Source organism: Emydura macquarii, unplaced genomic scaffold, assembly GCF_026122565.2.
Source record: "Emydura macquarii macquarii isolate MOO-44397 ecotype Brisbane River unplaced genomic scaffold, CSIRO-AGI_Emac_v2 contig_2246, whole genome shotgun sequence".
NCBI lineage: Eukaryota > Metazoa > Chordata > Testudines > Chelidae > Emydura > Emydura macquarii.
Window position 1 is genome coordinate 2,593,396 of NW_027132383.1, and position 26,914 is coordinate 2,620,309.

The 26,914-nt window shown below is 52.6% G+C and overlaps 1 protein-coding gene across 10 annotated transcripts in view; it reads right to left on the reverse strand.

Moving 5' to 3' along the window:
- The window catches only part of MROH1 (maestro heat like repeat family member 1), a 101,802-nt gene that overhangs the window by 50,455 nt on the left and 24,433 nt on the right, over positions 1-26,914 (reverse strand). For 9 of the 10 annotated variants that reach the window (XM_067560120.1, XM_067560123.1, XM_067560121.1 and 6 more), the window contains exons 9-26: positions 26,495-26,587; positions 21,493-21,571; positions 19,378-19,491; positions 17,197-17,270; positions 16,132-16,251; positions 14,514-14,624; positions 13,950-14,094; positions 13,758-13,798; positions 12,875-13,016; positions 11,647-11,699; positions 10,436-10,543; positions 7,904-8,023; positions 6,124-6,246; positions 4,159-4,305; positions 3,914-3,940; positions 1,535-1,657; positions 1,006-1,085; positions 323-458 (exon numbers count right to left, since the gene is read on the reverse strand). In XM_067560120.1, coding sequence (XP_067416221.1) covers positions 323-458; positions 1,006-1,085; positions 1,535-1,657; positions 3,914-3,940; positions 4,159-4,305; positions 6,124-6,246; positions 7,904-8,023; positions 10,436-10,543; positions 11,647-11,699; positions 12,875-13,016; positions 13,758-13,798; positions 13,950-14,094; positions 14,514-14,624; positions 16,132-16,251; positions 17,197-17,270; positions 19,378-19,491; positions 21,493-21,571; positions 26,495-26,587 — 1,836 coding nt within the window. The remainder of the gene's footprint in view (positions 1-322; positions 459-1,005; positions 1,086-1,534; positions 1,658-3,913; positions 3,941-4,158; positions 4,306-6,123; positions 6,247-7,903; positions 8,024-10,435; positions 10,544-11,646; positions 11,700-12,874; positions 13,017-13,757; positions 13,799-13,949; positions 14,095-14,513; positions 14,625-16,131; positions 16,252-17,196; positions 17,271-19,377; positions 19,492-21,492; positions 21,572-26,494; positions 26,588-26,914) is intronic. The other variant, XM_067560124.1, reaches the window with a different exon arrangement.

Genomic DNA, 26,914 nt, shown 5'->3' on the forward strand with positions numbered 1-26,914 from the left:
TAAGGGCCGGGCGTCTCCACCAGGCCCTGTACTGGGAAAAGTGACGGAGTCGTGATGCCCGTATTGCACACAGTGCCCCGCTGTATCACTGCGAAGGGGAAGTCTGGATCAGCGGGACTGGACTTTCCACCACTAAGGCTTCAGTTCCCGTCCTGCTGAGGTCGGGGCTAGCACTAGTCTTCAGAACAGACGCGACTGGACCCCAACGCTGAATCTCCGCTGTGCTCTACCAGAAATAGCTATTAGCGGAGAGCAACACACAGACTATCGAGCTCAGACAGCTCCCTTCCTGCTTCAGCCTGCTGGCAGTGCAATACTCTACCTCCTTCTGCAAGGCATCGGTCACATTGCCATCTTTTTCCTTCAGGACTTCCAGCGGAGGAAGGGCAAGCACGCTGTTAAGGCAGGTATCGATCAGTTCAACTTTATCAGCATCGCTAAGAGGTGGCTCCAGTACGCTGAGCGATGAGTTAAGGGAGCAAATGAATAGCTACATGCAGTACGGTAAAAGGACTGACTTTCACACCCGTCAGCCAATCGGAAGCATTTTACTTTGCATTCTTGCTGACAGCTACATATCCAGTGGCACCAGCTTTAATCAGATGCTGGCAGGGTTGTTCTCCAGATCGGTGTCAGAAGCAGTGACGTGCTGCAGTATTTTTGGAACAAGCGCTCTCTCTCTTGCATAATTTAAAAAGAAGAGTGATGCGCTCGGCTTTCTATTTTGCACAGAGATTTTAGTAGTGAGCCTGATCAATCAGATGGAGATTGAGGATTATTAGCAAGCACGTAACACCGGTGGGGAAGGGCACGAGCTAAGAAGTTTTGCTGCAAAGGTTGTCTAGATACAAATTCCTGAGGCGCACACACGGCCGGGTATGCACTGGCCAGGCACTGCAGATTTGTATACAGTTTTCGTCGCATTCACACGAGACGGCAGTTTGAGCTGCCTCTGCAGGTGGTTTTGGAGGATTTCCACAGAGGTGGGAGTACAGGGAAGGATACACCAGGTATGTGCAGGAGATCATAGCTCTCTGGCGAATAGGAGTTCTCAGCAAGTCCAGGGGTTCTGTTTTGATGAACTCCTAGCATGCAAAGTGAGGGAGTTTAACAGAAACAGAGCGCCAGCTCGAAGGCTGGTCTGTTCAAAGAGAGCTGACCACGAACGTTTGTACCCAGAATAGAGGCCAAGCAAGGCCATGGAGTCACTCCGCCCCTGCAGGACAGCCATACTAACCCACGACCCGGCCTTCCCAGTGCTGAGCCAATATGCACACCTCAGCATCCCCAGACAGTCACCCCACACCGCCTTCCCACCTCCAGCCGTCCGTTTGATACGGTCAGCGAACCATGCAACCGTCCACTACGTGTCTCATTCCCAGTCACCACCAACTCCCTCCCTACCCCTGGGAAAGAGGACAGACCCCCAAGAACCTCCCTGCCAGCATACCAGGCTGAGGCAGAGTTGCCTCTATCCCACCCAGGTCTCAAGGGAAGCCAGTCCACTGCGAAGCAGGCTGGAAGTTCCTCTTACCATCATCTGAGCTACGAGCTCTGCTTTGCGGGAGAAGACGAAGGCGCTGCTCTGCACGCTGTTGTAAATGGCCTGGCTGATCATGCAAATGCTCCGAATGAGGCATAGCTTCAACGTCAAATCCTGAGTGCGGAGATGCCAGGAGAAGCAGTGAGGTGCAGGGTTAAAGCCAAGTATAACCACCACGCACAACTCTGCGCACTAACTGGCAGGCTCAGACACCCCCGCAGAACTAGTGCTCACGGGGGTACGGCAGTTCCCGCCTCGATTCTTGTTGTTCTAGTGTGGGCTCAGCCAGCTCTGCTTCTCATCCAGGCTACTGCCTCTGAGGCCTGGTCTCCACCTAACACACCGGGTGACCCAGCTACGTCACTCAGTGCTGAGAGACCTTTAGCGCTCTGAGAACAGGGCTTAGGTCAACCTACGGTTTAGGTGTAGATGTGGCTAGGCTGACCAAAGGATTCTTCCATCAACCTGGTTTCTGCCCGTCAGAGATGGATTACATCCACCGACTGAAGGGGTTTTGCTGTCAGTGTCTACACTAGGGTGCTGCAGTGCGGATGTGCCTTCAGGCTAGCAAGCAGATCAGATGCACGCATCCCCGTCGCAGAGGGATTTCCAGTCAGCCATCGCATGAACTAGTGGGTAAGTTCAGCAACGCAGCCTCCACCCAGCCCAGCAGTGGCTGAAGAGCCAGTCTTACACACCTCCCACCCACGGGGAAGGTGCACCTGTTAGAGAGTCAGAGTGCAGAAGCTGCTGCCTTAGAGAGCTTTCTAAACAAAGACTTACTCCCAGCTCAGTGTTTTCAGCTAAGCATTCAGGAATCTGCCTTTCGGACACCGCATCGGAGTCTCCGAGGACTCAAATACCACGGAGCCATCCAGCAGCAGAGCTCCTTGGCAGAGAGACTTGCTCCTCACAAGCAGACAGATGTGTCCCCGTCTCTGTCCACTACTGCTTATTTGGCTGTAAAGAGCACGTTCACCCACCGGAACAAGGCAGGTGGGAGTGTTCCTCTTACTGCCAAGGGCTTTGCCAGTCACCACACAAGACAGACACACAAGCCCTTGCAGTGCCAGAAAGGGACTGCTACATGAACTAACAGAGGGCCCTGATTCCTTTAGATCCAGGAAACGGGATAACAAGACCTGGCTACCCTCCTGCGTATGTGCAAGTTGAGACCACGCTATGCTCCAACCACGGCTCCTCAATTCAGAGCATGCTACCAGCTCCAACCCTTCACCGCCCCACTCCCAGGTGACCCTAGAGAGAGGACGGCGGAGCCAGCAGTTTGTTTTCAAGTGAGAGTGTCCCAGCTGCTCAGAGTGTGGCCAGAAAGACATGTTACAGAAGCTGTTAGTGCCAACAAGAATCCAGAAGGAAAACGCATTAGTGAAGTCTGGAGAAGGAGTTTCTTTGGCCTGACATTTTAACTTGAGCTTGACAAATGCCATTTTTTCTTCCTCAGTCTTTTATAGCATAAGAATACAGCTGCCTTCCCCTCCCAGGCAATGATCTGTGATTTAAGTATCTGGCCAGTGAACGCCTCTTCTGGGGAGAGCGGGACAGTCGGGTGAGTGAATTTTAGCCGAGCTGTGAATTGTGGCTAGACCTCAGAAGTCGTTAAGCTTCCCCACCAACTACATGCCCACAAGGGGGCAGTGGGCGGGAGGGGGGTCAACTGCATGTTAGTGCTGCTCCTAAGGGCTATGGAGATGAGACACCAAGTTCGAAGGACCTGCTGTGCTCCGAAAAGCATCTCCACAGGAGTGGCACATGGGCTCTGGGTCTATTCTCGTTTCTGCAGCACGTCTACGATACACACACGAGACTGCCAGACCCCCTCACCGCTGCCTGGGATCCGAGAGTCAAGCTGGCTTCTCTCCTTTTCATGCACAGTCACCAGTTAGAGGCTCTGTGAGGCTGTCCAGGGCCCTTAGGCAGCCCGGTGGCTTTCTGAGCGTTTGTAGATTAACCTTGCTGAAGGTACCCAACGGAAGGGACTCCCGCTCCCTCCCGCTGGCTGTTTTGCCTCTGCAGGGCTAGCAGAAGTAGACTGCAGTGACTAAAGCCAACCGATCTGGAGAGTGCGGAGTGCCATTTGAATCTCTTCCCTACCAGAATCAGGCTTTAGGCTCTCACCCCTTGGAATGAGGAGACCTCAGTCACAGGGGGACGCTGCTGGTCACCCCGGGATTCTCTCATTCCTCCCCGATGCCAAGGCTTCACTGCTGACTGCACTGCCCGTGAGAGCCCAAGCAAGACCACTGGAATTTAGTAAACTAACAAGTCTCCTCTCTAGAGTGATCCAAGTGGAGAGACAGAGACAGGCAGGCAGAGCAGAGAGTAGGTCAGATTTAATGCCTCACACTGTACCTTGGTTTCTACTTTTATTCCCAGAACCTGAACAAGCAAAAAAAAAACACAAGGTTAGCAATGCAGGAGTAAGCCACCACTCAAGCGAACTGCTTCCTCAAGACACGTCATGAGCCCATCCAGGGGTTTGGCCTGGGCCCTTTCACATTCAGCCAGGCTGCTCACTCGTTCACACTTACACGGGCAGCTCACCAGCCAGCTGCTTCTCCCCCCTACAGCGTGGGGGGGACAGTCCAACCACCTACCTTGGTGTCAAAGTACTGGAAGATGTTCCGAAGGATGTCGGCTTCAATTCTGGACAGCACGAGCTCTTTGGGGGCACACATGGCTACGTAGCCATAGCACAAGATGAGGGTGCTCTTGATCTTCTCCGCTTCGTTATCACTGCGGTCCTGACACAAGGATAGAAAGGAGTTAGAGAAAGAGGCGACCTATTGGTCACCCAGTCCATCTCCATGACAACGCAGGACTGGTCCCCTCCAGGACGTTCAGGGCCTTGTCCAGTCTGGCTGTAAGTGCCCCAGCAATGGGACTTCCCACCAAAGCAGTGGGTCTCTCATGCTCCTTTTTCCTCCCCATCCCTGTGTGTTATTTTCCTGTCTGTACAGCTGTTTGCAGCTCCCACAGATTTCATTAGCGAGCCATTTACATCCCTCTGCTAGAGGAGCGTTAAGATGACCAGGGCCAAGAGAGCTCTGTGGCAGCGCCCTCAATGCTATTCTCTGCAGGACCATAAATGGAGTAATGCTAAATAGCCACCAGCTTTCAGGGCACTTAAACCCTACCTGAGAGGGGATCCACATGAGAGATCCTTACGGCTTTACTTTCGGGCACCAGAATTACAGGCAGCAGGTGTGGTTAGCCAGAGAACTGTTCCTCAGGTTTTACATGCCGCATACCAAACTAGAAAGCTATTCTATTGCTCCCTTCCTTACCACCAGCTAGGCCAGGTATGGCCCTCACCTTCCTACGCCGTTGTGCTACACAAAAGATACATCTCTGACATCTGTAGTTTCTGGTGCTTGCCATTAGATGGCACACACCGATAGCCGGCAATGGGCAGGGAGGTGTCAGTCAATCTACACAAGTCCCAGCACTCTCCCGTTCAGCCACAGGGGGCTGTGTCCGTGGTCTAAAGCGGCAGTTCTCAGACCATGGTTTATTGAGTCTTTCCTGGGGCAGCTCCTTTCTCAAGAGGTTTCACTCCAGGATGTGGGGGGCTGGGGTCACGTGCCCCACACAAGTACCCCTGGAGGGCTGACTGGAACGAAAGCATAGCAATTTACCCCCCTCCCTGCCTGGAAGAGCGGAAACCCTTGACAGGCTGCTGTTTAGGAGGGGAAGGGCTCTCCTGTCTCACTGCAGAGCAGCATGGCCACTGCCAGGACACGGCCCGCCTGCCTCGCAATGGGTTCCTCTGCCCCACAGTGCTCTGTGCACCTCTGACCAGACTACGCACACCTGGGCTGGCTCCCCATCGGTCGTGTGTGAAGGGCCCTCGAGTTGGGCCAAAGGTGCACGAAGCATAGCGGGGGTGAGGTCAGGAGACTATTCGGTCACACCCCCGAGACTTCCCATGTGTAGCCTCCACCACACTCCATACTCAACAGACGTTAACTAGACCTGGGCCCACGCTCGTTCCTCTCGCTGAGTCCACCCTGCACGCCCTTGGACAAGTCCCAACAGATTCCCACTCAGAGACGGGTCCAGGGTGACCATCTAAGGGGGTAAATTTGAGGACAGGCTCCTGATGCCAGCACTTGGGCACTACGCAGTCAATACCTCCTCTCCGGGGATGTGGTGAGGCTAGGGTCCATCTCGTGCTCTGAACAGGTAAAGCACTACATCAGTACTATGTACCATCCATCTCCACCTCCCACGAGATTCCCCATTTGGCAGATGCAGAAACCGAAGCTGTAGCTTCTCCAGGGCCGGCCAGCAAGGAAGAGGCAGAGCTGGGACTAGAGTCCATAGGCGGTCCCAGGTCCTATGCCTGTGCTAACTCCGGTACTCCCTGCCGCTGCCAATAATCACGTGGAGAGCCAAAGGGACTGGGCAGCCCCTGTCAAGTGCACGAGAGAAACAGGGGACGAAGCCTGGTTAGCAACAGCCACCGTTTAGGTGCTGGGCTGAGACCATGGAGGGGGTCTGAACGAACACACCTGCCCCGCCGCCCTGCTCTGGGTTGCAGCCCTGCTTGGCCCTTTTACCTTGAAGATACTGAACAGTCCCACGGATTTTTTGAAGATGTCAGATTTGACAAAGTCTTCCAGCTTGGCTAAGGTCTCGTCCAGGTGATTCATTGCACATATCCCAAAGCCGGAGGCAAGTCCCTGGGGGACGGGGAGAGAGCATGTTAGCAGAAAGCTATTCATTCACCAGCCCTGACTGGCCTGTTTGAAACCGTTCTTGTTGGGTTAACTCCAGGCTTTCAAAACACGCTCAGCCGATGGCGGTCCTGGCAGCTGGTCAGCTGACACCAGCCACACAGAGGTGCGGCTCGTTGAAGTCTTTATATGGGGTGCAGCCTGGGAAAGGCTACGGTCTCCAAATGCAGCCTAGCCGCTCAGGCCCAGGTGGACTCACATGCAGCCTAAACTACTGGAGAAGTGAAGCTGTGGCCTGCCTAGTGGACCCCAGGGGCCCACAGGACACTCGGGGACCCAGGTTAACCCCAACTGCCAATACAAGCAAACCAGCTACTCTGTAGATTCCCGAGAAGTCACAGGTGAGTTTTGCTTTCCAAGCAGACAGACAGGAGCGTATTCAAGGGAGTTCAAGTCTAGTGGCAATCAAAAGCAACTTTAGCAGGTTGTGTTTCCATTATTACTCCCAACTCCAGGCAGTCTAGCAAGCCGGGCTGAAACTCCCTAAACGGGTTACTAAAAGGTGGCCCTTCCTGGAATGGTGTAATCTGGACCAAAGCCAGTCACTATTCCTTTATGTCTGTACTGCACTTGAATGGCTGCATGCAGAGGTAACATTCACCATGGAAGCATCAGAACAGCGCAAAGTAACACTACATGGCAGCTTAGGATAGCGAAGAGAAGTCCTTGGAGCTCCCCCCCAGTACTGAGCCAGCAGGTTCCCCCCAGACACACTAGCTAGTGCAGGGAGGGAGGCAGCTTCAGTATAAAAGGAGGACATGCTCCGAGCAGGAATGGTTAGTGCAGCACTGGGAAAAGGCAGGACACCGCTTTACCTCCAGTGTAACTGCCCGGCCACTGAGGCTTGGGCCAAGTCAGCAGGTGGAATAAGCTGGTTATAAAAACATGCCTAATGGGGCAGAGGGCTGGAGCCTGGCCTAGTCTGTCATTCAGTGGGTGTGCGACACTGGTGCCAGTTACACACAGAAGGAGGCAGGGCAGGAGAGTTCACAAGAGGGAGCACAACAGAGCAGGTCTCATTAATCTTGTGTTTTATACTTCACCACCCACTCCCCACTGCCCACTGCCCCAGGCAGATCCTAGGGGGAACCCGGCACTACTCAAAGAGGGGCCCAGCACTCCCTGCCCTTGGGTCCGACGGGCTCCAGAGGCGCCAGCCTTCCCTGTGTTGGGGACCAGTGGGTCACCACAACATCTGCTTGGGTTGTGCAAGTTTTCTCAGGCCGTCCCTGGGGCGACCGGCGCTCTGCTGATGCCTCTCATTCTTGAAGCACACCACACTCAGCTCAGCCACTTCTGAGCCCTGCCTCATATTTACCAGTGTACCTTCTGATTGCAGCACCCCTTGGTATCCCCATCCAGGACCCACTCACCTAAGATGCAGGACCCAGCACGTAATGTCCCTACTTTTTCTGTCATCTTACAGCAGAGGTCATGTCAGGTGTGTGGCAGTTTGTAATGGGGCCAGAAGGAGGGGAAAACACAACTCAACTTGTGATGGCGCCAGGGTTGGCCTCTGGAGGCCAGGGCCCAGCACTAACTCATTAAGCCACCCTTTTCACCTAAGGGCAGAGTGGTGCCGGCCCACGTGCTGTCTCCTCACCTCCCTTTCTGCTTCCTCCTGGAACCTGGCTGTTTCCAGCAGCTCTTGAAGCTGCTTCTGCACCACCTCCTTGTTTGAACAGACCCCCAGAGATGTTCCAATGCACTTATACAGGAAGTTCTGGAAGACAAGAGGAGGAACATTACGTTCCATGGAAGCAATACACGAGCAAAGCCCCTGGGAGAGCAGACATAACTCAAGGCCTTCCATTTAGACTTCAGTCCCATTGCAATGCAAGCCATGGTCCAGAAGATGATCACATATGGATCCAGACAGCCCAGGTGCACTTGCTGATCTGACCTGTCATGCAGGCTGACTTGAGGGGGGGGGCAGTTAGTATATTGTGTGACATCAGCATGGCAGAATCATAATAATCCATGTGGGATATGCCATGCCAGGTGTGGTTAGGAAGGTTATGATATGCTAAGTAAGAGAATATTACTTATTTCCATGTGTAATATGTGACATGGAAGTTATAGATGTATTTGAGATGTCTGTGTTTCCATTGTGCTGCCTGGGCAACACCCCAGATAGGAAGGCTGCAGAACAATGGCCAGCGTAATGGCCCATTAAGGCCTTCCCAGGTGCGAGGGGCCCAGAGAAAGAAGCCAGCATCACCACTGAGTCACCAGAACCTGCTTACGTGACTGGACCCCAGGCACACCTGAAGAGTCACCAGGATTGGCCCATGTGACTATGGACTCCATTTTAGCTCCAGCAAAGTTCACAGGCCACACGGCGAAAAGACAGAGGGTATATAAGATCAAGCGAGAGAAACCATTTTGTCTTTGTTCCTGTCCAGTCTGCAGACATACACCTATCTCTGGACCAATTCATCTTCCAACTGAACCAAAGGACTTAGACCCATCCAGGTACTGGATGTGAACCAGAGGAAACTATACAAGCCTGCAAATCCACATTTCTTCCAGAAACCTGAAGTATATGGACTTTTAATCATTTGTATATCTGTGATTTACTTTAACCCTTTAACATTTCTCTCATGGTTTATTTCTTTCTTTTTACAATAAACCTTTAGTTTAGATACTAAAGGATTGGCTTACAGCGTGGTATTTTAGGTAAGATCCAAACTTATATTGAACTGGTGCTGTGGCTGACCCTTTGGGGTCAGAGGGAACCTTTTTAGTAAAGAGCAGAGAGTTCTAGTAACTGGTCTCTTTACTGGACCTGGTGCTGATTTGGGAGCCTGGAGCTGAAATGCAGTAAAGGGGGCTGTGGGCATTCGTGGACTGGCTTCTTGATATCCAGTGAGGGGTAATCAGAAGCAGTTCGTGGCTGGTTGGGAAGCCGGGCTTCAGTGTCACCCACCAGCGTGAGGAGAATCCACTCTCCTTTTGCAGCCTGCCCTGACCTTGGCATTATCAGTTGGCTGCCCTGGGCACGGGTCGTATCACAACCCCTTCCAGCACCTTTGGCTTGTCCAACTAGCCAAAGTTCCACTCCTGCAATGGAGCCTTCCTGGGCACGAGGGGAGGAAGGAATGTGGCCCTTCACCATTACACAGTACGACACGACACTCAAGAGCTGCTGGTGTACATCGGGATAGGAAGGCAAGGCGTTGGAGAGTAGGGTTCAGTCAATAAGCAGCAGCAGCGAGCTTAGGCTACAGCAGGGAAGCACCACATTAAGTTTTTAGCTCAATAGCGGAGATGTAGAACAGCTGTTGTCACTGCAGACCCTCTACGCCATGTCCAGTCACTCCGTGCACGTGCTGCAAACCATTCCCATGTCTGCCATCAGCTCCGCGGCTCTCTGGGTGGATGGACACACCACACCACGCAGAACTCTCCCCAATCCCAAACCCAACCAGCCCCGCTTCAGCAGGCCCTACTACCAAGTCAGAGACAACGGTCACAATTTTGCAGCCCATTAATAAACCTTGGCACCTCTACAGAGTTTCAGCTACCATGCGTATGCAGGAGACTCTCTGCACCCCTCACTTCCCCAGCGTCACCTCAGGTTTCTTCTCCCACACAGCTGAAGTCTAACGTCTCATGTCTTTGCCAAGCCCTCACCCTTCGCGTGCTTTGCTGTCCAGGAGGCCCATAATCTTGGTGACCCTCAACCCCTCATTGATGCAGACCCTAAATCCAGTTATGTTCTTCTCCAAAAGATGGTCAAAGCCCCACATTCCTCCGTCTGCACCCAGGAGGCCCTGTTAGCTTGTGCAAACGTGGGCCAACGGACAACAACTAAAGTAACTGAAATCTTGGGTGCTTCCTTAAATCAGTGGCCCAAATCCTCTTCAGAGGTGGCTCACTGTGAAACCCTGCCGTGGGGGCACCACTACAGCTGCTGCTTACTAGCCTGTGAATTCCAAATGGCACCTGGAATCCAAGTCTTTGCTGTATGTGCCAAAATCAGCCCCAAGGGTCCCCAGTACACTCCAGCTGTTCCTGGCTGGGAGCAGATGCTTCCCTCTAAAAGCAAGAGTACCAAGCCAAGTTTCATCCCCTTCATTCCCACAGCCGCCCTCCCCAGGGATAAAAATCCAGGAAAAAAAACACGACAGACCTTTTCTGAGGGGAAGCCATTGTAGCTGTTCAACTGCTTGCACATTTCCTTGCTGAACTGACAAACCCAGGCATTGTCATCAATTGCGGTCAGAGTCTCCCTGAGGAGCTGCAGGGAAAGGAAACATTCAACGAGATGAACTATCAATCTGAGGCAAGCAAAGGAGTCTTATGCTTTGTGAGCAGCCATCACCTGCCCAAGTGCTGGACGCATTTAAGCCTCTATTTAAAGCTCAGTCCCTTGAGTGTCTGAATTCAACACACCCACCCACCCCCACCGGGATGGGGGCTCCCTGGCAGCACCACAAACAGAGACGCTCGGACCGTCTGCATGGAGGTGCATGCAGGCTGCACTCTGCTGGGCGAGGCAGGGCCACCGAAGTTAGCATGACTGTCATGGGCGGAGCCATGTCAGAGCCATGGTCCATCCAGCCCAGCGTCCCGTCTGCCAACAGTGGCCAGTGCCAGGTGCCTCAGAGGGAATGAGCAGACCAGGTATCAAGTGCCCCGGCCTGTCGGCCATTCCCAGTTTCTGGCACACAGAAGCTAGTGACACGTCAGGGCGTGGTTCTGCAGATCTCAAGTCTCTGATCAGCAAACTCTGCTCTGCATCTGAACCATTGTCTTCCAGCGCTAGGCACAGAAACACTCGTGCTGCCTTGGAGCCAGTATGACGGAGGAAGAGTTACGGCAGGGTAACCGCATGCCGCATCTGCACAAGTTCATTTATTGCTCCCAGCCTTATCTTAAGCTTCATCGAATCCCCTGGGCATGCGCTGGGCTGGGCTTCATGACCCCACTGGTCAGAAAACCAAATTAAACTAGAGACGAGACATCTCGTGTTCTTCCCCTAGGAGGTCCCACCTGAACCAGCCACCAGCCAGAAGGTTCTGCAGCTTCACTAACCTGGGCCCTTCGTTCTGTCCGAACAGAGGCCCCCGAGACGGCGCATCAGAGCATTAGTGATGGCTGGGGACATGCAGACGCCTCTTAATGGTATTAGAGGGTGGAGTTCTAGGACTAAAACCTTGCACATGGCTGGGCCTCTGCACACAGCATAAAGGCAAGCGCCATCTGCCGTACAACCCCTCAGAGAAGGCACAGGGGCCTCCTGTCTCTGAGTGCTCCCTCGTCAAGAGCGCTGATCGGGGCTCATGCTCCCCCCAACACACCATTAGCCACACAGGCTAAGACACCCCTTTGAACACTTACCAGAAGCAGCTTGTCTTCCCACTCCTTCTGGGACAGGGATTTCTCCGTGTTTGCTAAAAAAAAAAAAAAAAAACCAAACAAACCCTTCTTGTGTGCCGGTTTCTGATCTGCATCTGCAAAGCACAGAGCGCAGCAGGCTGAACAAGCTCGGACTGGGATCGCTGAGTGGACACAGCGACAGACACGTTAGCTGCACTGCAGGAAATAGCGCTGGGAACAAGGGCTGTGTGTGAATGCGGAGTGAAGAGGAATCGAACTCACGGTTTACCTGAGGTGCAATATTTTGGGAGCCATAAATGGAGTCCCATCATCAGTCCCAGTGGCAATAAGGGTCCTTTGATCAAGGTGCCCACTGAAAACCTTGCTGAAGAATGTGAACGTACTTTGAAGAACCTCTGCAATTTTTAGCATGGTGGGTCACGCCGCCCCACCCCTGTGCTTACGTGGGAGCACAGATTCTCTCACAGAAATGGAAGGACTGGCAAGGAATGCAAGATCCTACAGGAGGTCACACCTTCACGTCAGGGTGGCCAACATGAGGGCTGCATCCAATCAGGAGTGTCAGGGTCCTACATTGCATACGAGGGCGTTTCTAATACAAAGGTGTGACCCGCACCTATGCCTGTTCCCCGCAGGCAGCGCTCCTGCTGAAGAAAGCAGAAGGGAGTCCACAGCGCCCTGTCAAAGATAGTAACTGCTACCATGGGCTGAACTGCAGAATCCGTGGGCTGCACTCCCCTGCCTTGGGCTTGCACGAACAGCAGGGACCAGCGGACATGTATAATCCTGCCTGGCCAAGTGTTTCTCTTCTGGGGGTTTCTAGATTTTGCTCCTCAGAGCTCCACAGGCTGCAAGGTGCAGCTGGCTTCCTGACACCTGAAGGCAGGCTTTCCCCGACAGCACTGCAAACCGGCCCAGTGTGACACGGCAGGAGGGCTGCCTTCCTGGAAGCTGCAGATCCAGGCCGCTGTCAGAGGCAGGATTCCGGATTAGATGGATGGGTACACAGCCAGCCAGAGCGGCTCATGGGTTGCTTACAATGATCTGTGCGGCCTCTTAAGGTTTTAAGAGTTACAGTTTAATAGTTGAGTAGCTAACAGTACCTGAAGGCTCCAGACTGCTCCCAACCACCCAGTATTGGAGGACAACAGCTCACCTGAACAGCAGCCTTAGCTAGAGCAGTTCTCTGAATAGGAATCTCTCACCTCTGGCCCCATGAATGCCTTACCTTCCAAGTGGTCTACTAAGGGGGAAATCTTCTTATTCCATAGCTGCCCCAGCAGCGGGTGGATATTAGGGTGCAATACATTCAGCAGACGCAGAGCAGCTGCCCCCCGACCATCCCCTAAATATGGCTGTGAAGACACAGTCTGGAGGGGAAATGGAGCAGAAGAGAATTACAGGAGGTGAATTCAAAGTTGTGCATGTAATTCCTGTACGCATTGGACAGTTATGGAAAGACATGGTGGTTAAGTACGGTATCACCTCCCTTCCCAACACAGTGCAATTGCTTTAGCCATCACAGCAATACCAGCAGCCAGGACACAAGCATGCAGCTAACAACAGAGGGGATATTTCGCCAATGACCGTTCCTGAGATGTGCTAGGAAGTCTCCAATATCCACAAAGCACAGAGGAGTTTGCTTCTTAAGAAGGTCTTGGGTAAAGTTTTCAAGAGTGTCTAAGTCCCATTTTCATAAGTTATTTAGGCATGTGGAACTCCAAGCCACTTAAGAAAACAGGATGTTTTTGAAAGGGTTTCCCCTTGTCCATAAGAGGATGGACAGACTGCGGAGAACTCCATCACAGAGAAAGGAAGACGACACCAGCCCAGAACAAGCTGCAGAGTGACGGACAACGCTGCTCCCTGGCTCAGAGCACACCCAGCGCTCAGATTAGAATGAGGAGGACAAGAGCAGCAAGGCCCACAGGAATGAGGAGTCCGGCTTTTCCACAGGGCCCCAGGGTCCCCAACGCCCTGTGCAGGGCAGTCAGTGGGCACTAGGTACAAGGGCAGCCCATGCTCAGCCTGGTCTCCCCACCCCCTCCAGAGAAGAAAATGACCTTTCAGTGCCCAGAAAGCCCAGCCCGTCCAGCCTCCACCCCACTTACCAGCAGCCTGGCCAGGAGAGCGTGAGGGGACGGCAGGTTTGCTACAAACACAAAAAACCAAGTGTAAGAGGGAAACGTGCTGACTCAGAGCCTCAGCACGAGGCTGGCAGCTCTGCGGGAAGCGTGACGCTTCCCCTGCTAGAGGCAGATGGTCGCCGAGAGCCTGCCCGGGAGAGCAGCGCGGATACAAACCGTGTGTGTCATAGCGGATGAGGAAGGCGTCCTCTCCCTCCTCTTGTTTCTTTGCAGCCAAGTGCATCAGGCTCCTGCAGAGGGGAGTCAGGGCACCAGTAAACGGTATCGGGGTCACAAACTCCAGGAGATACGGCCAGAGAACCTGTCGAGGAGAAGGCAGTCATGTCTGTCTAGCACCGCTGGCGCTTCTCAGAAGAAAGCGAGGAGGTCCCTGCCCAAGGGACTGGATCCAAATGCCTCCGATAACCCCAGGAGAAATGGCTGACCACAGCGACTGGTTGGATGGGAAGGGGGGGCGTCTATCGAGGGGCACCTATCCTTGCGGAACCAGAGGTGGCTTTGGGAAGTGTGGCCATCTGACGGGTCTAAAGACAGGCCCGACAGCAGACTGTGCGAGGTGTGTGCAGAGCAAACTGCGCTCACCTGCCAGCTGCGACCAAGTGCATTAATGCCCAGGCAATTCCAGACTCATGCCCTCGCTAAGGCAGGCAGTGCCGGCTTCCTAGAGTTCACCCCAAGCAGGGCCAGAACACAGGGTGCGGCCGCACCACGCAGGCTCACCTCGTTCATCCTGTCGACAGTCGTGCTGATGAGGAAGAGCGTACTGATGCTGATGTTCTTGACACCGTCGCTCGTTAAGTCATCAGCTTCGGGCATCTGCTTCTTGGGTGGCTGCAGGGGAGTAAGAACACGGGCCAGGAAAGAGGGGCCCAGCTATGATCAGGCCCAGAAGAAAGGGCAGGCAGCAGCCAGTTCCCTCCCCACTTAAGCCGCACATTTGCCCCTCCCCGTGAAAACAGGCTCACGTTTTCCAAGCCATGAACACAGCACGCTCAGCTGATGGCAGGTTGTCAGGAATGGGAACAGCCCGTCACGGCTAGCAGCCTGACCCCTGGATCACAACAGGTCCCTGCCTTCCCCTCCCCACGCTATTTTGACTCCTTGCACATCCATCGCCTTGTCTCTGGAAGGAGCTGCAGGTCACCGTGCTGCCAGAGCCCACCCACGCTTACCCCACTTTACTAACGGGGGAAGGACACACTGAGTGCACGGCCTTTTCCTTTAAGTGTCTGAATTTTGGATGCCCAACTTGACACCTTGGGCTTTCCAAGGTGCTGAGCACTCCCCACTCCAACGGAGGCTGGTGGGGCTGCAGGCACCCAGCACCTCGGAAAGGAGCCTGGCAACACATCTCCCGTGGACACTTGAGAATCTGGACCCAGGACACTCAGGAGAGGCAGACATGTCTTAACTGTGTCCTTTAACTGTCTTTTCAAGCTGTGCCCTCCAGTTTTTGGCTAGCAGCTGGGGAGGGTAGAGCCAGTTGCCAAGACCCCAGAACCCTGCTTTCCCTGCCAGTCAGTCTACCTCAGCGCTTCCCTTCTGCTCTAGCAAGAGCCCACAGCAGGGAAGGCCGAGTAGCCATTGAGGAAGGAGGGAGTTGGAAGGCATTTCAGCCGGAGTGCAGGACGGCATGAGTGTGAAGATCAGATCAGAGAACCACAAAGGACTGGGGGGGACAGAGTTTATGGGGTAGAAAAGCCTGCCCTGGTGGAGAACGGACAGCTGGGGGGCATGGAGCGGATTGCCCTCTTGGAGCCACACCTGTAACAATACCAGGTTCTCAGGCTCTCAGTAGCACCGACGGAGCAGGTAGATCTGTGGGGAAGGCAGCAATAGAAACCCAGTCCCCAGGCCTGCCTGCAGCTCCACACTGCAGCGTCCGGCCACACTTCTCTCCAGCTGCAGAGATCTGACCGGTGGAGACGACGGGTCCTTCCAAGGCTAGGCCACCACCTGCATCGTACCAGGCTGGCCACGCTGCATGCAGGACCCTGATCTCCACGGGCCATGCCTCCACCCTCAAGGCAAGTGGCTGCTGTCCGCTCCATCTCCTGCATGTTGGGTTTGGCCACTGAGCTCTTGGCCGCTTGTATCACACCTGGATGCGCTGACTAGAATTAAAACCAAGATTTGCTCCAACGTGGGCCCAAGCCAGACTCAGGGCCTGCTGAGAGAGCCTGACACAGCCAGCGTAGAACGAGAGCCAGGCTAGACAGATGAATTTTACACCACATGCCAAGAGCCTGAGGGTGGAGAGCCTGTCCTCGTGGGGAAGCTGGGTGCCTCCAATCTAGAAGGACAAGGCAAGGGCAATTCTAAGAACTGGCTGTTTTACCGTGTCAGGGGGAAGGGCACACTGGCGGACGATGTACTCAATCATGACTTCCCCCCCTGCCTGTTCCAGATAGCCATGGTGAGCCATTGCGCTGATCACCTGGACCACCGCCCGTTTCACCTAGAGGAATGCAAAACAGAGGGTCAGCAGTAACTCCACAATGATGGCCCCTCGTGAGCAAAGCAGAGACTAGCATGCTAGTCCAGTATCCGCCGTGGCTAGCGCAGGGAAGGACTAGTAACAATTGTCCTTTACCTCCTCCCCATCTCCGTAGGTACAGAGTGCAGGATCAGTGAGCAAGGCTGACCCAAACCACACCTTGCTGCCCACCTGCTGCTAGAAAGGCAAACACGAACACACGCAGGCTGCCAGGCCAGGCCGTCATGCACACCTGAGAGATGACACTTAACAAGTGAGTTCAGAGCCTCCCAAGGCTGCGTGGGCGCCGGTGGCTGCTCCAGAGGGTCACGTGTTTAGACTGAAAGGCAAACCCTGGTGCTTTGCAAACAGAGTCACACCCTGCTGAGCCGAGTAGCTACAGTCACTTCTCAACCCACAGGCCCAAACATTGGCTCACACGCAGCACTGGAGGCAGCACAGTGCTTGCGAGACATGTGGCATGGACCGGTCCCCAACACGCTCACGGTCTAAACCAGACCCTCCTTGGCTGCACTGACAAAGGGAAGGGGTCCGAGGACGAGGGTTACAACTGCAGGTAGTGAGAGGGGCTTATCGCAATCCTATGTGGGTTAATCCTCAAAGAGGAACCCCTGGGACAGGAGGTCAGCATGGCGTCACGAGAGCTCAGAGGAGGGATCTGAGAGAAGGGGTGTCTCAGAGGGCCAAGGGGGAGTGTTGCAGGTCTAGGGGCTGGCATGAGAAGAGGTGCAGAGATCAAGGGAACCCCCAGGTGAGCTGAGCTGGCAGAGCGTGGGGCGTGTGCAGAGCATGGGGGGGGGAGGGAAGGGGAAGAACATCACAGGGCTCTGAGGAGGAGAGCCAAGAAAGCCCAGTTCGCCACATGACAGCCTGCAGTGAAGGACAGAAAAGGGCATTTCCATTTACCTTATTGCTGCCGTCCTGCAGAGGAAGTTTCATAGAAGAAAGAATAAAGGACTTTTTAGTCTCCATTTGAGAGGCTGGAAAAGAGAACAATGGCTCAGCAACTCATCCCTGATCTCCCTACCCAGACAGACCGGATCACAGCTCTGGCAGCTTGCTGGGAGTCCCCAGCCTGACCCACCCCAGACACCAACTAGCTCCCACCATCCTCCCTGGCCAGATTTCTGCTTATCATTGCCCTCTCCGCCTGGCAGGGCCGTTGAGTGAGAGATGGGAATGCAATTTGCTGCTCATTCTTCCACCTAACCAGCAACTGGATACAAAGCAACACTGCCATCTCCTGAGGTCCTTTCCAAGCCTAATGTTCTATGAGTCCATGATAGGATTCATCTCAGGGCAGATGCTTCACACACACACAGCAGCAGTGGAATATAGAAACCCCAGGGGGCTGGCAGCATTGCACCAGGCAGTCTGAGCGAATGCTTCGCACCTCCACCCGGGCCGGCCAATAGCTCCACTCCTTGGCATGGGAGAGGCACAGATCTACTCCAGCAAGCACGAATGAGGCCAGAGCAGGCTCACCATCAGGCGCCAGGCGCCGCTCTGCCATGACTAAGCCAAGATGGCAGCCCCGTGTGACGGAAGCAGAGATCTCAGTTAGTTAACTCAGCATACCGGGTCAAGGTTTGCCTAAAGCACTTTGGCTACTAAGGGAAAGGCTTTGTGCAGCTGATTACCCCGGGCCAGGTTTGCTCAGAGGACACATCTAGATAGCTTGCAAGCTGCCCACCAGCCTGGGGACCCCCCCCCGACTCCTCGGAATTGCTGGCTTCCACCCCCAGGGGGAGAGAGCACTTTTTCCTCAGCGTTGTCTACCCACATATGGGCTGGAAGCAAGGAACGGAGCTTAAATCCCAAACCACTTCCTGCAGGATGGCCCCACGGTTCCTGCTGTACGATGCTCACGGTGGTGAATAGCTGTGTCCATATTAAATAGTGCCACGTTTTTGTAAGGGTTTGTCTGGGGCACAAGGCAGTCAGGGGTGTCTTTCTAAGACATGCTAGGCCATGTGTCTGGGCAGTTTATGGCCTGTGCCATACAGGCAGTTGGACCAGAGCACAACGGTCCCTTCTGGCCTTCAACTCAGACTCTAAGGTCAGAAGGGACCAATATGATCATCCAGTCTGACCTCCTGCACAATGCAGGCCACAGAACCTCCCCCACCCACTCCTGCAATAGACCCTGACCTAGGACTGAGTTAGTGACATCCTCACATCATGGTTTAAAGGTACAGAGAATCCACCAGCAAGTGACCCGTGCACCTCATGCTGCAGAGGAAGGCGAAAAACCCCCAGGGCCTCTGCCAATCTGCCCTGGGAAAAATTCCTTCCTGATCCCAAATACGGCGATCAGCTAAACCCTGAGCATGTGGGCAAGACTCATCAGCCAGACACCAGGGAAAGAATTCTCTGTAGTAATTCAGAACCCCCCTCCCCATCTAACACTCCATCACTGGCCACTGGGCATTTTTACAGCTAGTAATCTAAGATCAGTCAGTTGCCAAACCAGGCTGTCCTATCAGACCATCCCCTCCATAAACTTATCAAGCTCAGTCTTGAAGCCAGCTAGGTTTCTTGCCCCCACTGCTCCCCTTGGGAGGCTGTTCCAGAACTTCACTACCCTGATGGTTCAAAATGTTCATCTAATTTCAAGTCTAAACTTCCTGCTGGCCAGTTTATATCCATCAGTTCTTGTGTCCACACTGGCGCTGAACGTAAATAACTCCTCTCCCTCCCTGGTATGTATCCCTCTGACGTATTTATACAGAGCAATCGTATCTCCACTCAGCCTTCTTTGGGTTAGGCTAAAGAAGCCAAGCTCTTTGAGTCTCCTCCCATAAGGCAGGTTTTCCATTCCTGGGATCATCCTAGTAGCCCTTTGCTGCACCTGTTCCAGTTTGAATTCATCTCTCTCAAACATTAGAGACTGGAACTGCAGAGAATCGACGAAGGGACAGGACCAAGCAGCCAGTGACTGCCAGAACCAGAGCCAGGAGTCAGTCCTCTTCAATCCTAGCCAGCTGCTCTAGCTCCCTACGCACATGGCCTAGTCCCCTTCCGGCAGCTGGCACTGTACTGATATTACCAGCCCACTGGAGGGAGTTGAGCCTGTCTGTTACTTACTGGCGGAGTTGATGATTTGCCTCATGATGATCAGTGTCCCCACCCGTATCCTCTCGTTGTGGTTCTCCAGCTTTGGGAGCAGGAAGCCAAGCAAGCGATCAGGAAACGTACAGGCTGCAGAGGAACAAGGCAGTCATTATGGACACTGAGCTCAGGAGGCAGCAGCAGGAAGGCCTCAGGCTAAACAAACACGGCTGGCAGCCACCCTAGACAGACAGATCTGCAGCCCAGAGACTACAGGTTCCAGAAAGCAATGCAGCCACTGGGTCTGAGCGAGGGGGTATTCGGATCAATTCGGCGCACTGCATCCTGGGACACGCCTCTGCTGCTACTCAGGGCTGTGGCTTTGCAGTTTGTATTTCAAAAGACATTAGAACACCCTCTATTTCTGCTATCTGGGATCACATGGCCAATGCTCCAGTGGAAGATGTCTGCTGATCTGTGCAATGCCCATGCAGTATTGTCACTACGTCTCTCCTGTTCTTGCTGCATCTTAATGACCTTTGCTGAACATTCAATAGAGCTGTCCACAAGGGGACAAGCAGTTCCTCCTCTTCCCAAGCCACCAAGAGAGAGTGGGTGGTTTAGAAGCCAGCACTGGGTGTGAGGAGTTCAGGTTATGCTTTCCAACATTCATCAGCAATGCACTGGCTGATTTTAGTGTCAGTACCAGGAGAATTGGCTGAAGTAAGGCACACTGGCATAGAAGTGAAACAGCTTAGAATGGGGGGAGGGGGACAGGACACAACCCCAGGAATCAGATCTACTCTAGGCATCTCAGGATGTTGCTACTTCATCTAAAAACAGTTCAAAGTGCTATTCAGCTGTCAGGCTTTCAAGCACAAGTGCTAATGACAGAGGGAAGTCAGCTGATCATGACTAAGCAGAAGTCTAGCAGGACCCAACTCAAACAACTGCTTCCTTAGTGGCAATTCTGCAAGCTTCCTTTAAAGAGCAGCTCATTCTAACAGAGAAGTTTGACAGAGCCGGGGTGCAGGACTCAATCCACAAAGGTTCCCTGGTACAGAGACAGGGCTGCATCGAAGTCAGACCAGGTCTCGGCTGTACTGCAGGTCTCTAATAGCAGGAGACAGTTCTACAAGCTCGGTCCTTTCACAGAGCATTCATCCACAGGCTAACAGACCACATGGGGGCTAAAAGCCAGAGGAGTTCTGCTCCAGGAATCCTGCTACCTGGCCTAGCTGCTGCCTTCCACTGCTCTAAGCAAACAGGGGGTAAAGCAAAACTGTCAGCAGCCATACAAAGCCAGTCTCTGCCTCAGTCATCCTTTCCAGTGTACACTTCCAAGCTAGAGGGCTGATGGCATATGCTGCGTTACTTGCCTCCACATTTGTCTGAAGAGGCAGCGGAACAATCTGACATTACTCCACCCTTAGGAATTTGAGCAACTGAAACCAGATGCCTTCGGAAAACGATGAATTCAACATAGAGGCTGGAATCATTAGCATCACTGAGACATGCTGCGAACTTTCGTATTCCAGCCAATCCAACACCAAGATTTAACCAGTCAGATCTCAGCGAGCACCCCAGCTAAGTCAAGAATTCCAGAGAGCAAGTGGTGCCCTTTAATCTGCCTCTTTCTGGCACTGTCTCCACACGTGATATGAGCAATTGCTTTCCCCAAGCTTGATGCTATAATGGGACAGTCAGAATGATAATCTGGTCGGTCAGTCAGTCTGTCTGTCTGTCCCTCCCTCCCATTTCCCCACCCCCATCCCAGAACTGCTAACAGAACTAAAACTGAAGTCTACCAAAACCCTACTGGACAGGCAGACAAGATGAGAAACTGGTTCTTCTGCCTTCCCCAGAAAGGACCCAGATTTCCAGACTGTATGTTGGCCAGGTGGAGCTGAAGACTTTCTGAATTTGCCAGGCAATGGCTTACAGAGGGTCAGGAAACCCCCTTTCACACAAATGCTGAACACACTGACCACGAGCATTTGCTGTGGCTATAATCTGCACTTCTCCAGGGAGGCCGAGAATCTCAGAGGGCGTAAACCCAAACGCAACGCTGCAGAGAGGCAGGAAGGTAAGTCCCAGTGAGTGTCCATACGGGACTTGGCCTTCAGCCCTCAACCCCCCTGCAGCCCTTACCAAGGACAGTGAAACATCGAAGGACCTCGTTGTGGTTCTTCACGCTCAGTGGGCTGGTTGACTCCACCGAGGCACAAATCTGTTTGGAGAAAACACAAGTCAGCCTAATCAACGAGACCTGGACAGCAAGACAACACCTAGAACTCAACAGCTCCAGGATCAACACTTGGCAGCCAGCCCACTACAGCAAACCCAAACCCGTCCAGCTTGAGTCACGTCTTCAACAGAAGAAAGGCACTGAGTCCATGTCACAGCTCGACATGGCCAGTGGATGAGCCCAGCATTTTCAGAGCCCCAGGAATCCAGGCCGTGTGCTGAGCCCTTTAAACAGCTGATCATTGTGAAGTAGTCTGGAGAAGTTGCCGGCACCCACTAGCACACAGACCTTAGCGCTCGTCCATTACTCAGTGCTATGGAAGTGCACTGTTTCCACACACAAGGCACATTTGACACAAGCCGGGCGAAGAGGGGGTGCAGTAGCCTTGGCACTCAGGTCGGCTGGTTGGCTGGCGTGCATTTCCATCTCATGTTGAGTTTAACAGGATCAGAGCATGATCTATTTCCTTTGCGAGTCACTGCAGATTCCCGTTTTAAATATTAAAATTGCTCTTTGCAGACTCCTCTATATGCAATTTACCTGGAACACCCCCCCCCCCCACCCCATCTGCTCCCTCTCCAGCTTGCAGACAGGACATATTGTCTAACCAACATACCGAAGCAAGCTGCTCATTGTACTTGCGCCAGAAAGATCCTTGCTGTTCAGGTCTTTTTGGCTGATACTACTGTGTAACTATTGGTTAAAATCAGTGAACGGAGATATGTGACAGACAGATCATGACTCCACTCTCTGCTTCTGATCCTGAGAACAAGTCTTTGTGAACATAAGAACAGTCCAGACCCCTGATCCATCCAGCCCAGTGTCCTGTCTGCTGACATGGCTGGTGTCAGGTGCCTCAGAGGGAATGAGCAGAACAGGTAATCATCCAGTGATCCATCCCTTGTCACCCATTCCCAGCTTCTGGCACAGAGGCTAGGGACACTTGAGAACATGGTTTTGCATCCCTGCCCATCCTGGTTAATAGCCATTGATGGACCTATCCTCCAGGAAGTTATCATCTAGTCCTCCTTTGAAATTTGTTATAGGCTTGGCCTTCAAAACGTCCTCTGGCAAAGATTGTTCCACAGGTTGATTGTGTGAAAAAGTATTTCCTTTTTTTTTTTTTTACATCTGTTGCCTATTAATTTCATTGGGAGACCACTGGTTCTTGTATTATGTGAAGGAATAAATAATATTTCCTTATTCACTTTTTCCACACCAATCATGATTTTATAGACCTCACGTCCCCTCCTTAGTAATCTCTTTTCCAAGCTGAAAAATTCCAGTCTTTTTAATCTTTCCTCATATGGAAGCTGTTCCAAACCCCTCATCATTTTTGTTGCCTCTCTGTATCTTTTCCAGTTCCAATGTCTTTTTTGAGACGGGGTGACCAGATCTGCGAGCAGTATTCAAGATGTGGACAGAATGGATTTATTCAGAGGCATTATGATATTTTCCTGTCTTATCTATCCCTTTCCTAATGATTCCTGACATTGTTAGTCTTTTTGACTGCTGCTGCACATTGAATGGATGTTTTCAGGGAACTATCCAAAATGACTCCAAGATCTCTTTCTTGAATGGTAACAGCTAATTTAGACTCCATGTATAGTTGGGATGATGTTTTCCTATCTGCTTTACTTTGCATTTATCAACACTGAATTTCATCTGCCTTTTTGTTGCCCAGTCACCCAGTTTTGTGAGATCTCTTTGTAAATCTTTGCTGTCTGCTTTGGACTTAACTATCTTGAGTAGTTTTGTATCATGTGCAAATTTTCACCTTTTTGTTTACCCCTTTTCCCAGATCATTTATGAATATGTTGAACAGTACTGGTTGCAGGACAGACCTCTGGGGGGGACACCACAATTTACCTCTCACCATTCTGAAAACTGACTATTCCTACCCTTGGTTTCTTATCTTTTAACCAGTTACTGACCCAGGAGAGGACCTTCCATCTTATCCCATGACCGCTTATCCACTGGATCATCCTTGTCCACATGTTTGTTGACCCCCTCAAAGGTGAGGCAGAGTCAAAGAACTGTGATGCGATTGGAACAAGAGACTTGGTGGGTAACTACTCACATGACCGGAGCACTGTCATGGCTGGGTATAATCTGTTCAGAAAAGACAGGCAGGGGAGAAAGGGTGGAGGAGTTGCCCTGTATGTAAAAGAGCAGTGTGACTGCTCAGAGCTCCAGTATGAAACTGGAGAAAAGCCTGTTGAGAATCTCTGGATTAAGTTTGGCAGTGAGAGCAACAAGGGTGATGTCATGGTGGGATCGGCTATAGACCAGGAGGATGAGGTAGACGAGGCTTTCTTCAGACAACTAACAGAAGTTTCCAGATCACAGGCCCTGATTCTCATGGGGGAACTTCAATCACCCTGACATCTGCTGGGAAAGCAATACAGCAGAGCACAGACAATCCAGGAAGTTTTTGGAGATTGTTGGGGACAACTTCCTGGTGCAAGTGCTGGAGGAACCAACTAGGGGCCATGCGCCTCTTGACCTGCTGCTCACAAACAGGGAAGATTTGGTAGGGGAAGAACATGAGATGGTCGAGTTCAGGATCCTGGCAAAAGGAAGAAAGGAGAACAGCAGGATACGGACCATGGACTTCAGAAAAGCAGACTGACTCCCTCAGGGAGCTGATGGGCAGGATCCCCTGGGAGGCTAATGTGAGGGAGAAAGGAGTCCAAGAGAGCTGGCTGTATTTTAAAGAAACCTGATTAAGGGCGGAGGAACAAACCATCCCAACGTGCAGAAAGAATAGCAAATACGGCAGGCGACCAGCTTGGCTTAACAAATAAATCTTCAGTGAGCTTAAACACAAAGAGGAAGCTTTACAAGAAGTGGAAGTTGGTCAGTTGACTAGGGAGGAGTATAAAAATACTGCTCGAGCATACAGGAGTGAAATCAGGAAGGGCAAAGCACAGTTGGAGTTGCAGCTAGCAAGGGATGTGAAGGGGAACAAGAAGGGTTTCTACAGGTATGTTAGCACAAGGTGGTGGTCAGGGAAAGTTTGGGCCCCTTACAGAATGGGGAAGGCAACCTAGTGACAGATGATGTGGAAAAGGCTGAAGTACTCAGTGCTTTTATTGTCTCTGTCTTCACAGACAGGGTCAGCTCCCAGACTACTGCACTGGGCAACACAGAATGGGAAGGAGGTGAGCAGCCCTCAGTGCTGACAGAACAGGGTCAGGACTATTTAGAAAGGCTGGACATGCACAAGTCCATAGGGCCAGAGGCAATGCACCCGAGGTGCTGAGGGAGTTGGCTGATGTGATTGCAGAGCCATTGGCCATTATCTTTGAAACCTTGTGGCAACTGGAGGAGGTCCCAGATGATTGAAAAAGGCAAATATAGTGCCCATCTTCAAAAAAGAAAGGCGGATCCAAGGAATTACAGACCAGTCAGTCTCACCTCAGTACCTGGAAAAATCATGGAGCAGGTGCTCAAGGAAGCACTTGGAAGAGAGGAAGTTCATCGGGAACAGTCAACATGGATTCACCCATGGCAAGTTATGTCTGACCAACCTGATTGCCTTCTGTGATGAGATGACTGGCTCTGTGGATGTAAGGAAAGTGGTGGACATGATATACCTTGATTTTAGCAAAGCTTGAGATACAGTCTCCCACAGTGTTTTTTTCCAGCAAGTTACAGAAGTATGGGTTGGATGAATGGACCATAAGGTGGATAGAGAACTGGCTAGATCATCGGGCTCAATGGACAGTGATCAACAACTCAGTGTCTAGTTGGCAGCTGGTAAGCAGCAGAGCACCCCAGGAGCCAGTCCTTGGGCTGGTTTTTTTCAACATCTTCATTAATGATCTGGAGGATGGGGTGGATTGCACCCTCAGCAAGTTTGCAAATGACACTAAGCTGGGGGGAGTGGTAGATACGCTGGAAGGCAGGGATAGGATACAGAGTGCCTAGACAAATTGGAGGATTGGGCCAAAAGAAATCTGATGAGGTTTAACAAGGACAAGTGCAGAGTCCTGCACTTAGGACGGAAGAATCCCATGCACAGCTACAGACTGGGGACCAACGGGCTAGACAGCAGTTCTGCAGAAAAGGACCTGGGGGTACCAGTGGACAAGAAGCTGGAGATGACAAGCGATGCGTAACAGTCCCAGGTCTGATCTAGAGGTTGGTGTCAGAACACCACTGTGGGGCGTTGACATGTTAACAAGCTGCTGCAGGATACTCTGATCTGCTCCCTGGATTGGTAACCCTACTTGGTGTTGCTCGCACCAGCATCATTTGCAGAGAGTCTTCAACCTTTCCAGGGTTGGTCTTTTCTCCACGAGTGAGAATTCTGCCTTTACTGCCTAACCGAGAGTGGCGTGTGAGCCTTGTTCAGGACAAGCTGGGGCAGGAGAGCAAACAGCTTCTGATCCTGCTAACAAGAGACTGGCTTCCTCTTTGCCGCACCCACGCAAGGAGCATCAGGGCCAGTGCTCTGTGCTAGCAGCAACAGCTCTGGGCAGCTGAGAGGCACCAAGCCAACCTTCTCTGTAGCAGAGAAACATGCTCTATGCTCCTCTGCAGATCGGCCTTAACGGTGGGAGCAGCGGCTGCTCCTTCCAAACACATCTCCAGCCCTTCTGGAACATGGACATGCAGGCCAGCCTGGCCCCTCCCCCTCAAAACAGGAACAGGGGCTCAGTTTGTTCAGTCCAAACTGGAGCCTTGGGGGCTTTCCAGGCCTGCACGTCCTTTCTGCCAGACGGGGAAGAGTATAGGGCAGGCGGCCCCTCGCTGCAGGTGGCTGCAGTGCTCTGATGTGAACCCCAGCGCCAGGCTCTAGATCCTGTGCGCCATTTCCCGAGATCCCGGCCAGGAAGTTCTTATGAATGTTGGGTCTTCCCCCCACCCACCCCAGCATGGCCCCCCCGCCCTGCTTACCTGGGGATGCAGGGTGCTCAGAAGGGCATCAAGCTGCATGTCCAGAGTGCGGCTGCCAATGTTGACAGAAGCCTCAAGAATCTGGCACAAGCTCTGCTCAATAAGACAGACATTGCAATGCTGTGCTTAGCGCCGGGGAAAGGAACCGCAGCTCCACTGGAAATGAACGGGTGAGGGACTTGTGTTTTCCTGCTCACTGATCATCAATGGGCCGGGCCAGACTAGACCAGTGCGTACCAACCTAGGGGCACAGGGGCTCTAGGAGAAAACACCTGATCCACTCTGCCCCCAACTGCAAACATACTCCAGCTGCTGTGGGCAAAGCCCCATGGAGGTTCCTAGAAATTGCCCATCTTCCCCCCGCCCCCAGGCCCGGCAGTGGCCCTGAGGCAGCCAGCCATGTATGTCAGCAGGCTGCCA